The sequence below is a fragment of the Leptosomus discolor genome, chromosome 12 (assembly GCF_034619465.1).
Source record: "Leptosomus discolor isolate bLepDis1 chromosome 12, bLepDis1.hap2, whole genome shotgun sequence".
NCBI classification, from domain to species: domain Eukaryota; kingdom Metazoa; phylum Chordata; class Aves; order Leptosomiformes; family Leptosomidae; genus Leptosomus; species Leptosomus discolor.
In genome coordinates, this window is record NC_141402.1 from 21,876,893 (window position 1) to 21,889,063 (window position 12,171).

General features: G+C 56.4%; 1 protein-coding gene across 1 annotated transcript in view; it reads right to left on the minus strand.

Moving 5' to 3' along the window:
• Positions 1-880: 880 nt before the first annotated feature.
• Positions 881-12,171, minus strand: part of LOC147414647 (coiled-coil domain-containing protein 40-like) — a 64,637-nt gene continuing 53,346 nt past the window's right edge. Inside the window, exon 31 of the mRNA XM_086472015.1 lies at positions 881-991. Coding sequence (XP_086328141.1) covers positions 881-991 — 111 coding nt within the window. The remainder of the gene's footprint in view (positions 992-12,171) is intronic.

Sequence of the window (12,171 nt, forward strand, 5' to 3'; positions counted from 1 at the left end):
GCTAGTTTTCTAAAAGCTAGTTAGCCATTCTTTATTACAAAGGGACCAAAATCTACCACGGGGAGGCAACTTACAGTTTCTACAAGGTTGTCCCTTCACTGCCCCAGCAGACAACTTTCATTCATATGAGAACAGTTTCTCCCTTTTGCACTAAGAGATCTTTTACTTGATCCTGATAGACAGAGCCCTCAACTCGAGTTTGGAGTGCACTACACCTTGGCGTGTGGGAAATTTGGATCGTCCCCCTTGCTTTCTGGACACCTCTCACCCTTGCGGAGTGTAGGGCCAGGTGCAGCTGGAACGAAACATTGTTCCCCTGTTAGAGACCACACACAACCTGCACCCCTCTGTCTCTCAGGATCCTCTCCGTGACGCCACTTAAAATGTCACAGTCCACTCTGTGGACTCATGATGGTTCGTTTGCTGTGATCTCAAAGTGCAAATTTAAGACGACCATGCCAAAGGGGTTTGCTTCCATCAGACAGTGAAACTTCATTGTTTGCCCATAAAGTGGTGTGCGATAGGGAAAGGGGGTGAAAGGAAAGGAGAAAGTAAAGTGAAAGGGGGACAGAGATGGATAGCTGCCACCGCAGGTCCAAGGCATCCCGATGGGCCGAGGTCCAGGCAGCATCCTGCCGGTCCTACGGATCATCGTGATCCTTGGTGGGGTAAGCTTCCTCAGTTCAGGTGCTGAAGAGCCCCTTTTTATGCCAAATAGCACCCCTTGCTCCTCCTCTGTATCTCCGCCTCTTCTTGGCTCCATCAATGCAGCTCTGACTTGGAAGATCCCCTTGGTTTTGCATCGCCTGCTAGGTTTTCCTAGCAGTATTCATTCACCAAAGGCAGGCGGGGTGAGGGCTCTCAATCCCGGGGAGTTTCCTCAGGCAGCGTCTCGACCCCAGGGGAGAGTCCCCGACTGCAGCCCCGCTGCTCCCAGGAGGACCGGCTCCAGTCGGCCTCCGGTGGGGCCGCACGTGTACCCGAGTTTCCTCTGTGATACACAAATTGAAGGGAAAAAAGGACTCAAAAGCAGAGCGGCCTTTTCCATCACCCCCATTTACAGCAGAGCGAGCAGCTTCTATTTGAACACCGCTGAAGGAATCCCTAACAAGGGCTGCTTCAGAACACTGCTTCGGGGCTCGGGAGACTCGGGCAGACCGGATTAAATGCTCAGAGCTACCAACACAGAATAGGGAAATGAAGAGGCTATTCTAGAAAGTCCTGTTTGTATAAGGGCAAAAAAAAATCAGCTCTTTCATGATTATCACAACTGTGATGTTCACTTTAGAAAAAGATGGGAATGAGGGAAAACAACCTGCCGAGGTTGAAGGTATCACAGAATCACAGAATGTCAGGGGTTGGAAGGGACCTCGAAAGATCACCTAGTCCAACCCCCCTGCCAGAGCAGGACCACCAAGAGTAGATGACACAGGAACGCGTCCAGACGGGTTTGGAATGTCTCCAGAGAAGGAGACTCCACCACCTCTCCGGGCAGCCTGTTCCAGTGCTCTGTCACCCTCACAGGGAAAAAGTTTTTCCTTATGTTAATGTGGAATCTATTAATATGGAAGGTATAGCATGATCAGTTCATGAATGACCAGGGATTACTCTATCCAGAGAGGGCAGGAAAGATCCCAGGAGCAGGGTGAATTTTACTGCAGAGGAAACAACATCAACACCCTGGCAGCGTGAAGGCTACAGGAGACTACTGAGAAGACTACAATGGCTCAAACCCTGCCTACGATGAAGAAGCCGTTTAGACAAGCCCAGTTTTCTCTCCTCACTGCTCTCTTGCTTCCCAGAAATCAATCAGGATCAGAACCTCTGTATGAAGACTGCATAACAGAGCCAAATGCAGGTGCCTGTACCTGTGACTATTTTTGTCAGGCACCGTTCTAGGAAGAAACCAGCTTTTCCTACGTGCTTTGCTACAGCCTCTTTATCTTTGAAGATGGCGCTTCTTACCTCTGCTACCCCAATGCAGCCTCACAGCCCAGCCAAATCACACTGCAGGGAGGAATCCTTCACCGTACAGAGATAGGCATGCTACAGGAACACGTTACTCTCAAAGAACGGGCTCTTCCAACCACTCTTCCTTTTGCTTGCCAAAGGTCAGAGTGTGCTAGAAACAACAACAGCAAAGCAGGGTTCCCTCTCACATCTGCCAGAGCCCATTATATCAGCCATTCAACATTAAGTCTAACTCCAGACTGAACCCCAGAATAAGAAACACATCTTAAAAACTGCCGGGAACAGGAAGGGCTTGAAGGGGCAGGACCAGAGAACGTTGATGAAAGCCCCATCACGCAAGTACCTGATCACAGACTAACTGCACCATTACCCGAGTAAGCAATGTTCCCCACTGACTTGCAGCCACTGGCATCTGGAAAATGGCTCTGGGTCTCTTTTTTATTAGCGCCAAGCACACAGGTTGGAATTGAAGCTGAGGAAGAAAACCACAGACAGTCGGTCTCATTTCATTCAAGTCCATTAAGACAAGTCCAGTTCACAGTTACGAGGAATCACAGCAGGTCCCACCCGTCCCTGCAGACCCCAACACCGCTCCTCTGCAGCCTCCCTAGGAGCAATAACCATCACACAAGAAACCTTCCTTAAAAATAAGGCCCACAGCCTGCTCTTTCAACGAAGTGCACAGAGCACAAGCTTGAGAACAACCTCTGCTTTAGCTACACCTAGCTCTGCCATCTGCTTAAGGAGATCAGCTCCTAAATGATCCCTAGCCCTAAAGACATGGATCTTCCCTAGGGCAATGCTAGGTAAATACCAGAGCACAGGGATACCTGGTCAGGCCAGTTAAGCTGATGGGGAGAAGGGCTAGAAAGAGAAAAATAAGAGGAGGGAAAAGCCTGAGGAGTCGAGAGAGAAAGAAAGGTGCAGGGAAAAGGCCAGAGAGACGGAGAAATCAAGAAGAATAGGGACATGGAGTCTTGCAGAGAGATGGAGGAAGAAAAAGTAGGGTCAGGGAGCAGCACAGAGGGATAAGGAAGAGGGTGGGAAGAAGGAAGGAGGGACAGAGAAAGACAGGGACAGGGAATGGGACTTACAGACAGAGTGAAAAAGAGGACAGCGAACAGGACAGAGAAAATAAGGACTAAGAAATAAAAGGAGGGTCAGATCTGGACAAAGAGATCAAGAGGAAAAATAACAGCAATGGGCTGGAGGAGAGAGATGGAGGAAGAAAGGCCGAGAAGCAGGGCAGAGGAAGGGAGAACAGAAAAAAGGGAGAGCTGAATGGACTGGTGGGCATAGCAAGACACAACAGGACAGGCAGTGGGACAGAAGAAATCTGGTTAACTGTCTCCCCCTCTCTGAACAGTCTCGTTTAGCACTAGTGATGCAGCATTAGCAGCTCAAGTAGTTGAAGTCTTAAGCTGCAAGAGCTAACCAAGAGTAAACTTTTAGATAAAACTAAGGCTGCTAACAAAGAACAGCTGAATCCAGCAGATCCAGGTGGAACAAAGAAGGTAAGGACCGAGGAGACAATTCCATGAGAATCAAGTAACTTTGGAAGAAGACCAGCCCAGTGACTGTGAAAACCAGTAAGAAATCAAGAGACCACCGACCAGAATCAAGTGACTGGAGCTAGGGCAGCTAGGGCTGGACTTGGGGATCGGGGGATGGGTGGTACAGGTATAACTGAGAGGCATGAATTGGGATAAGGGGCCCTTTCCAGAAGGACTCAGCTCGAGCTGTAACCTCAGAACTAATAAAAGAGTAAGTGGAAACTCAGCGGGATCCTAGGGTCGGACCCTGCTGCGGTGGCCGGCATGTGTAAATCCATAACAGAAATAGAGACAGAAAAGATGGGAGAGGAAGCAGGACAGAGGGACAGCAAAGGGGAAAAAAGGGTCAGGGAGCAGGACAGGGTGATAAGGAGAGAGCAAACAGGGACAGAGAGGCAGGACAAAGTGAAACAGGCAAAAATAAGAGACAGGGAGCAGGACAGAGATGGATGGAAAAAAAGCTAGGGTTGGCAGCAGGACAGAGAGATGGAGAAGGAAAAGAGCGCTGGACTGCAGGACAGAAAAGGTGAGGAAAAGAAAGATGACAGAGGGATAGCGAGAGGGAAGAAAAAGGGACAAGGATCCAGACAGAGATGGAGAAAGAAGCAGCAGGGATAGAGGAAGAGAGGCAGGAAGAAGGAGCAGGACAGAGAAAGACAAATAAGGGCAGGGAGAGGGAGAGAGATGGAGAAATAATCTGGGGTAGGTACCAGAACAGAGAGTGAGTGAAAAAGCAACAGGGTCAGGGAGCAGGACAGAGGGACAAAGCAAGAAACAATGGGACAGGGAGCAAGACAGTGACAGACAAGAAAAACAAGAGAGAAAAAGACAAGGGAATTTGAGCCTCACAGAGGGATGGAGAAAGAACAAGAGGGATCAGGAGCCCTGTGGAGAGATGAGGAAGAAAAAAAAAGAAAGGGGGTCAGGGAGCAGCAGAGAGGGGCAGCATGAGTAAGAGGTGGACAGGAAGAAGGACAGGGACAGTGGGATACAGAATGATAAAAAAAACAAGCAGTGAGAAGGACAGAGGGAGAGAGAGAGAAAGAGAAGGAAGGCCAAAGAAAGTCTCTCCCCATGAGCAGCAACAGTGAACTAGTAACAACAGACAAGGAGAAGGCTGAGGTTCTCAACAACTTTTCTGCCTCAGTTTTCACTGGCAGCCTCTCTCCTCACAGCTCTCAAGTTAATGGCCCACAAGACGGCGACCAGGGAGACAAAGTCCCTCCCACTGTAAGTGAAGACAAGGTTCGTGACCTTCTGAGGAACCTGAACATACACAAGCCTGTGGGACCTGACGAGATGCATCCCAGAACCCTGAGGGAATTGGCTGATGCAGTTGCCAAGCCACTCTCCACGATACTTGAAAAGTCACGGCAGTCAGGTGAAGTTCCTAGTGACTGCAGAAAGGGAACCATGACGCCCATTTTGACAAAGGGTAGAAAGGAGGACCCTGGGAACTACCGACCTGTCAGCCTCCCCTCTGTGCCCGGGAAGATCATGGAACAGATCCTCCTAGAAGCTGTGCTGAGGCCCATGGAGGACAGGGAGGTGATTCAAGACAGCCAGCATGGCTTTACTAGGGGCAAGTCCTGCCTGACCAACCCAGTGACTTTCTACAATGGCGTGACTGCATCAATGGACAAGGGAAGAGCTACGGGTGTCGTCTGTCTGGACTTCTGCGAGGCCTTTGACACAGTCCCCGACAACATCCTTCTCTCTAAGTTGGATAGATACAGATTCAATGGGTGGACTGTTCAGTGGATAAGGAATTGGCTGAATGGACGCATCCAGAGAGTAGTGGTCAATGGCTCGATTTCCAGATGGAAAATGGTGACAAGCGGTGTCCCTCAGGGGTCCGTCCTGGGACCAGTGTTGTTTAATATCTTCATCAAGGATATTGACAGTGGCACTGAGTACACCCTCAGCAAGTTCACTGATGACACCGAGCTGGGTGGTGCAGTCGATATGCCAGAGGGACGGCAGGCCATCCAGAGGGACCTGGACAGGCTGGAGAGGTGGGCCCAGGTGAACCTCAGGAGGTGCAACAAGGCCAAGGGCAGGGTGCTGCACGTGGGCTGGGGCAACTGCTGGTATCAACACAGGCTGGGAGAAGACAGGCCAGAGAGCAGCCCTGTGGAACAGGACTTGGGGGGGCTGGTGGGTGAGAAGCTGGACATGAGCCACCAGTGCACAACTGCAGCCCAGAAGGCCAATCGCATCCTGGGCTGCACCAAAAGAAGTGCGGCAGCAGGTCGAGAGGGGATTCTGCCCCTCTGCTCTGCCCTGGTGAGACCTCACCTGCAGTGCTGCGTCCAGCTCAGGAGCCCCCAGCACAAGAAGGACGTGGACCTGTCGGAGCGTGTCCAGAGAAGGGCCACGAAAATGCTCAGGGGGCTGAAGCACCTCTCCTATGAGGACAGGCTGAGAGAGTTGGGGTTGTTCAGCCTGGAGAAGAGAAGGCTCCAGGAGGACCTTGTAGTGACCTTCCAATACCTGCAAGGGGCCTATAAAAAGGCAGGGGAGAACAATTCACAAGGGTTCGCAGCGATAGGACAAGGGGTAATGGTTTTGAGCTACAAAAGGGTAGATTTAGGTTGGACATTAGGAAAAAGTTCTTTAATATGAGGGTGGTGGGTCACTGGAACAGGTTGCCCAGAGAGATAGTGGAAGCTCCATCCCTGGAGACATTCAAGATCCGGCTTGATGGGGCTCTGAGTAACCTGACCTAATTAGAGATGTCCCTGCTTATTGCAGGGGGGTTGGGCCAGGTGGCCTTTAGAGGTCCCTTCCAATCAATACATTTTGTGATTATACAAAGGAGAGAGAGAAAGAGGAGGACCGGGGCAGGGAGTGGGACACACAGGCAGAGAGAGAAAAAGCAGCTCAGGCAAGAAGCCAGAGAGATTGTGAACAACAAGGAGGAATGCAGATCGGGACAAAGAGGCAGTGAATGAAAAACCAGCCATGCTCTGCAGGACAGAGACAGGGGAAGGAAAAAAGAGGGGCAGGGAGCAGGACAGAGGGAGAGCAAGAAAAACCAAAGGGGCAGGTAGAATAACAGAACAAGAGAGGGGCTTGGAAAGCAGAGAGGGATGAACAGGGAGTAGGGTACAAGAATAGACAGAAGAAGAAAGGGACAGGGAAGCAAACAGTGATGCCAGTGATGGAAGGTGGGAGGGCACAGGCACAGGGAGGGACCCGGATGCAGAAGAGGGGTGACACAGTCCCAAGGGTCCAGGACTCACTGCAGTTCCCGCTCTTGATGCTGCTGGGAGGATTTTACTGTTCAGACACTTCTCTCTCTGCCTCTCTCAGCTCTTACAATCTGAGGCTTCCTACATACACAGCCTCACGTGCGCACACACACACACGACATGGCTGTACCGTGTTTGGTTACACACACAGACCCCGCGGTGCATGTTGGTGACCAGCTCTGCTGAGGACTACTCACAGGGACCCTTCCTCACGCGGAGAGGCCGGCTGTCTCTTGTCTGCAGCTGGGGGCAGCTTGCAGCCGGATCCCCTTCGTGTCCTTCTCCAGCCGCTTTTCCTTTTTCCCATCTCTTCAGCTTCAGCCTGAGCTGGATGCAGCTGACGACATCCCCAGGGCAGGAACAGACAACCGAGCCCCTGGCACGGCCTCTGGCAGAGGGAAAGAACCCTGACTGTCACAGCCGGCCCCAGGCCGGAGCCCCTCCTGCTGCAGCCGCTCCTGCAGACCCCGCTCCTTCCCCGCACGGCTGCTGAAGGCCCCTGGGTTAACAGAGCCCTGGGCCTGCCCGAGGCCCCGCTCGCCGCTGCCAGGACAGGCCGTGGGGCAGCCTGGGGCTGTGGGACAGGCCTCAGGGGAGGGGCTGGGGACAGGGCAGCTGCAGGGGGGGAGCGGGGCTGGGGGGGCTCGGGGGGGGTCTGAGAGTCGGCGTGTCCAGTGCCTGTGATGGGGGGTCTGTCTCCCTTCTCCTTCCCCTGCCCAGCTCTTGGGTCACCCTGGGGCTGCCCCAGCCGGCCTGGCTCCGGCTTGGAGCTCCCACCCACCACCCCCGGGCAGCCAGCAGGCAGGAGACACCCCGTCACCCACCCAAGGGCCTCGCTCACCTCAGGGGCAGCCCCAGCCCTCACCTCAGACGGGCCATGGCTGGAGCAGAGCCTGCACCTCCCGGCACCAGCATGGCCGCCTGGCAGCCCCTGTCCCAGGACTACAGCTCCCAGCATGCCCCGGGGCCTCTTCCTGCTGCGTGCCCCTGCGGGGACACTTCCCCCGGCCCTGCCCCGCCCCCGCGGGCCCCATGGCCCCTCCCCCAAGCCAAGAGCAGGGCGGGAAACAGCCCCCAGAGCCTGAGGGCCAGCGGGAGGGGGAGTGTGGGGCAGGGCGGCAGAGAGGGACCAAGCAACGGTGGCCGCCGGGGTGGGGGAGCAGGGGGAGCACGAGGGGCCGGGGCAGGCAGGGAGGAGGCTAAAAAAGATGGGGACAAGGAGCCAGAGTGAGGAAGGGGAAGAGAAGCAGCACAACAGGCTTTAAGGCAGAAAGAGAACAGCTGGAAACCAGGGAGCCAGAGCCTGGGAGAAAGGGAGAAAGATCAAAAATACCGGCTGTGGGCACTGCTGCCATTGCTTGAGCACTGCCCAGGAACTGCACGGCCAGGAGCCTCAAAATAGGGGCGGCCTGTGGAAGCCCTGCCCCGGGCCCGCTCCTGCACCCTGCTGGTGGTGGTGAATGTCGCCTGGCAGGGTGGCCAGGGCCTGGGGGAGACAACCAGTTGCAGGGTGGAATTGCCCAGCTTTTTTTTTGTTTGCTGGTTGCTTTTGCTTTTTTTAAAAAATAGCATTACAGCTCTGAATACAACCTGCAAGGAGAAAGGAACCAGGCGTACCGGGCTGGGCACATTGAAAGCCCAAACCCGTTCAACAGCCGCACAAACCACCGCTGGCTCCCGCTGTGCACACTCCACTGCCCGCCTGCAGGTACAGGCAGCCGCCGTTTCTTGAGCCTTCCCCAGGATCGGCACCACCGGGCAGCTCAACAAACCGGGTGGGCTGCAACCACAGGCCATCTGCACGACTGCAAGGGTCTCTCTCCTTTGCTCGTGAGCTAGTCCAGCTTCTGGTTTCCCTAGTGAATTGCACAAACACACAGCGCTCCGAACAGTAGCTGGCCCGAGACACTCGCTCTTGCCCACCGCTGGGTCGCCGTGGCCTGTGTTCCCTCCTGCCCTTGCTGGCCGCCAGCCCTCTGGACCCACCCGCGCCCTGGGTGCAGAGTGGGGCCGCACACGAAGGAGTGGGAATCGCTCTCCAAGAGGAGGTAGGACGCACTGCGGTGATCACCTGCAGGGCTCAGTCAAACAAGCACACCAACCAGCAGTTTGCCTCTGTGGGGTTGGCTCCTTGATCCCCCCCTCCCCTCCTTTTTCCATGCCTATACATGCCCCTCAAATGCCTTGACTCCCCTCTTTCTCCGCCCCTGTCTCCTCCCAAGCAAGGGACCTCCCCGCGGGTATTTTTTCCCCCTTGCTCCCAGGTTTGCCACAGCCGTCCACAGGTTTGGTGTTTCAGGCGCTGTTAGCTGGGTCACCTCGGACTTCCACGGCATTACCGATGCAGTTTTTTCCTGGGTACTGCTGTCCCTGCCAGACTTCTCTCCCCAAAACCACCCCAGCTCTTCCTTCAGTTATCTGTCAAGTGTGGCCACCTCCCACACCAATCCCCCTTAACTACCTGTGAAATCCGGCTCTTCCTCATGGCACTCTGACTCCCCTCAGCTTCGCACTCGCTTTGCTACAGGCAGCAATAGCTCTTGGCATGCTCAGGCGTTTCCCACGGTGTCTTCAGTAAGCGAAGGCTCCCAGCAGGCCCTAATCTTCAGCTTGCGTGCCTTAAGGCATACCCCCAACGCTGGCTGCGTGTCACATCATTTCCTCCTCTCCTCTTGCTAGCCTCCCTCTAGCCAGTCTTCTCCACTCCACGGTGGCTCTGAGCACCCTCGTCTCAGACCGGGCACGGTTTCAGCTTTTGGAGTGACTCTTTGCCCGTGTGACCGACTTGTCTGCCTGCAGCCTCGTTCTGCAAGTGCTGGGCATGGAAGTCCTTGCCTTGCACAGGAGACTGGACTGAAGCCTGATTAGCTGTGAAAATGGTCAACTTTATTTCAAGAACTAAGTCAAGAGCAGCTGTTGTGTGTGCCCTGAGAGGAGCGTGGGCAGGACCGAGCAGGCCACTGGCACTGAGGCTGCCTTTGGATCTCAGCAGGCATTGCCCCAGGAGGAAAGGGTGGTGCTACTCTGCAGCCTGCACTGATCCTCTTCCTCTTGCTGCTCAAGCCTTTTTCCCCCTTAGCACCTGCAGGAGCTCCTGCACCCGAGTAAAGAACTCCACCAGCTTCTGGAGTGGGAATGGGCAGGAGCTAAACGTGCCCGACTGTGTTGGGATCGGCCTTGGCCTCTGCACGGGGGTGGAGGCGGTGAGAAAATGACTCCATGCCCGCGCCGTTGGAGCAGCCCGGACTGCTGGATGCAGTCCCATCTGTACAAGGATCCAGTCGTAAAAGTGCTGCGTGGAGGTGTAGACTCCGGGCCGCCTGGCTCTCGCGCAGCCTATCCCCCAGCTGGTCACCCCCACGAGCCAGAAGTAGTCGGCGTGCTTGTCTTGGCAGACGAGAGGACCACCGCTGTCACCCTGCAGCGGAGCGGAGGAGAGTCAGAGGGTTCTGGTGGTGTTGGGTGGCCCCTGTCAGCACTGTGGCTGGCTCCTTCTCTCTCCTGGCACCTGCCAGAGCTGTACCCAGTGCCCAGCAAGGCTCTGTTCAGGTGCTGGAGCCTGCAGGGCCTTGTCTGGGAGGGGGTGGTGGGCCTGCAAGGTAGGGCGCTCTCTCCTCTCTGCCCGCTGATCCTGGAGGTGTGGAAGGGGGACGTTCCAGGACTGGGATCCGGACCTCTGGGCTGGGGCAAGAGCACTGGGTGGCCTTTCTGGGCAGAGTGCCGGGGCTCTGGGACAAGAGGGGTGCTGGGCAAGGGCCTGCAGACGGGGAAGGGAAGGCAAGCCCCGACAGCGGTGGGGACCCAGCGGCAGGAGGGCGACTTGGCAGGCGCAGCACGCGCCGGGGGACATTTGGGCGCTGGCGACAGGGCTGCCTGTGCTGCTGGGGGCTGGCGCGGAGCACGCTCCTACCTGGCAGGTGTCGATGCCGCCCTGTGGATAGCCGGCACACACGTTGTGGGGGTGGACGGCCCCTCTGTACCAGCGGCTGCTGTTGCAGACCTTGACATCAATGAGGTGGACCTGGGCCTCCTGCAGGACAGCGGTCGATCCTCCAGCTGTGAGCACAGGAAGGAGTTAGCAGCCAGCAGCCCTTCTGTTCCCGCTTCTCCTCCCCTGTGTGGGCGAAGCCCTTCCCTAAGGCTCGCCTTTGCCCCTGCAGAGGCCTTGTGCCGGGCTTGCCCTTCCATCTCGCTTTGGCTAATGGCTCGGGCCCATCTCTCCATGGCCGTACGTCCCCGCAGCCCGACTCTGGTTTTCGCCGCCGCCGCTGCCCAGAAGCCCAGCCCGCCTCCCCAGCGTGCCGAGCTTACCCTCGGCACACGAATACTCTTTGGGAACTCACATCTTGCCATGGTGGCACCCCAACCGCTGACGTAGCAGCTCGTCAGCTCTGACACTCTCAGCGAGGCGTCGGGCACGCAGGCCAGCTGTACGTAGTAGCCGCACTGGACAGGCTGGTCCAGTTCCAGCAAGGCGATGTCGTTCCTCTCCGTGACATTATTGTAGTGTTCATGAAGTATCAGCCGATAAATACCGCGCACTTGGGTCTCGGGGCCCGGCTGACCCAAGTGGGTGGCCCCGATCACCACACGCCACATGGTGAGGTACCTGGAAGGCAGATGCAGAGAGGCCTCAGAGGGAGCGGAGCCACATGCTGCAGCAGCCCCGCGGTTCCCTGCCTTCTGCTTCCCAAGGCAGGGAGGAAAGCAGCGCTGCGGAGGGTGCCACTGCCCTAGCACACCTTGGGCACCAGGAACGTGGAGCTGGAGGCTGCTAGGAAGCGGTGGCACGAGCCCAGCCTTCTGCGGAGCAGTCTCTCAGCTGGGCTCGCCAGTGCCCTGGCACCGGGCATACTGCAAGGCAGCGGGATGGCAGGAGCTTGTGGGGCTGCGGACGGGGCGCCTGCTGGTGCTGTGGGGATAGTCCCCTTCCCTGCTCCTCCTTACCTGGCCGCGTTGAAGCAGTGGGCTGCTGTGAGGACCCACTGCGGGCTGATGAGGGACCCTCCGCACACGTGGCCCCAGGGGCTCTGGATGCTGACGATCCAGGGCCAGGCCCCTGGCTGGGCACCCGTGCCACCCACGACGCGCGACATGCCGTAGCGAGCCGCCATGGGCCGGAGCCCGCAGGACCTGGTGTAAGAAGAAACTCATGAGTGTGCTGCTGGACGGCTGTGCTGCTGTTGAGGCTGAAGGTCAGCCGTCTTCCCTCCCCCTGAGGGGCTGCACGGACGGCAGGGCCAGGGAACCCCGTGGCTGTGCCTCCAGACCTCTGTCCGCTGTAGCCCCGTAGACGGGTTGTGCCAGCAGCCTGGGAGCTGGCAAGGAGCTGAGGCTCCCACAGGGAGTTTGGGAAGCTGTGGAGTGGCCACAGGGGCCGCGCGGGCCCCCTC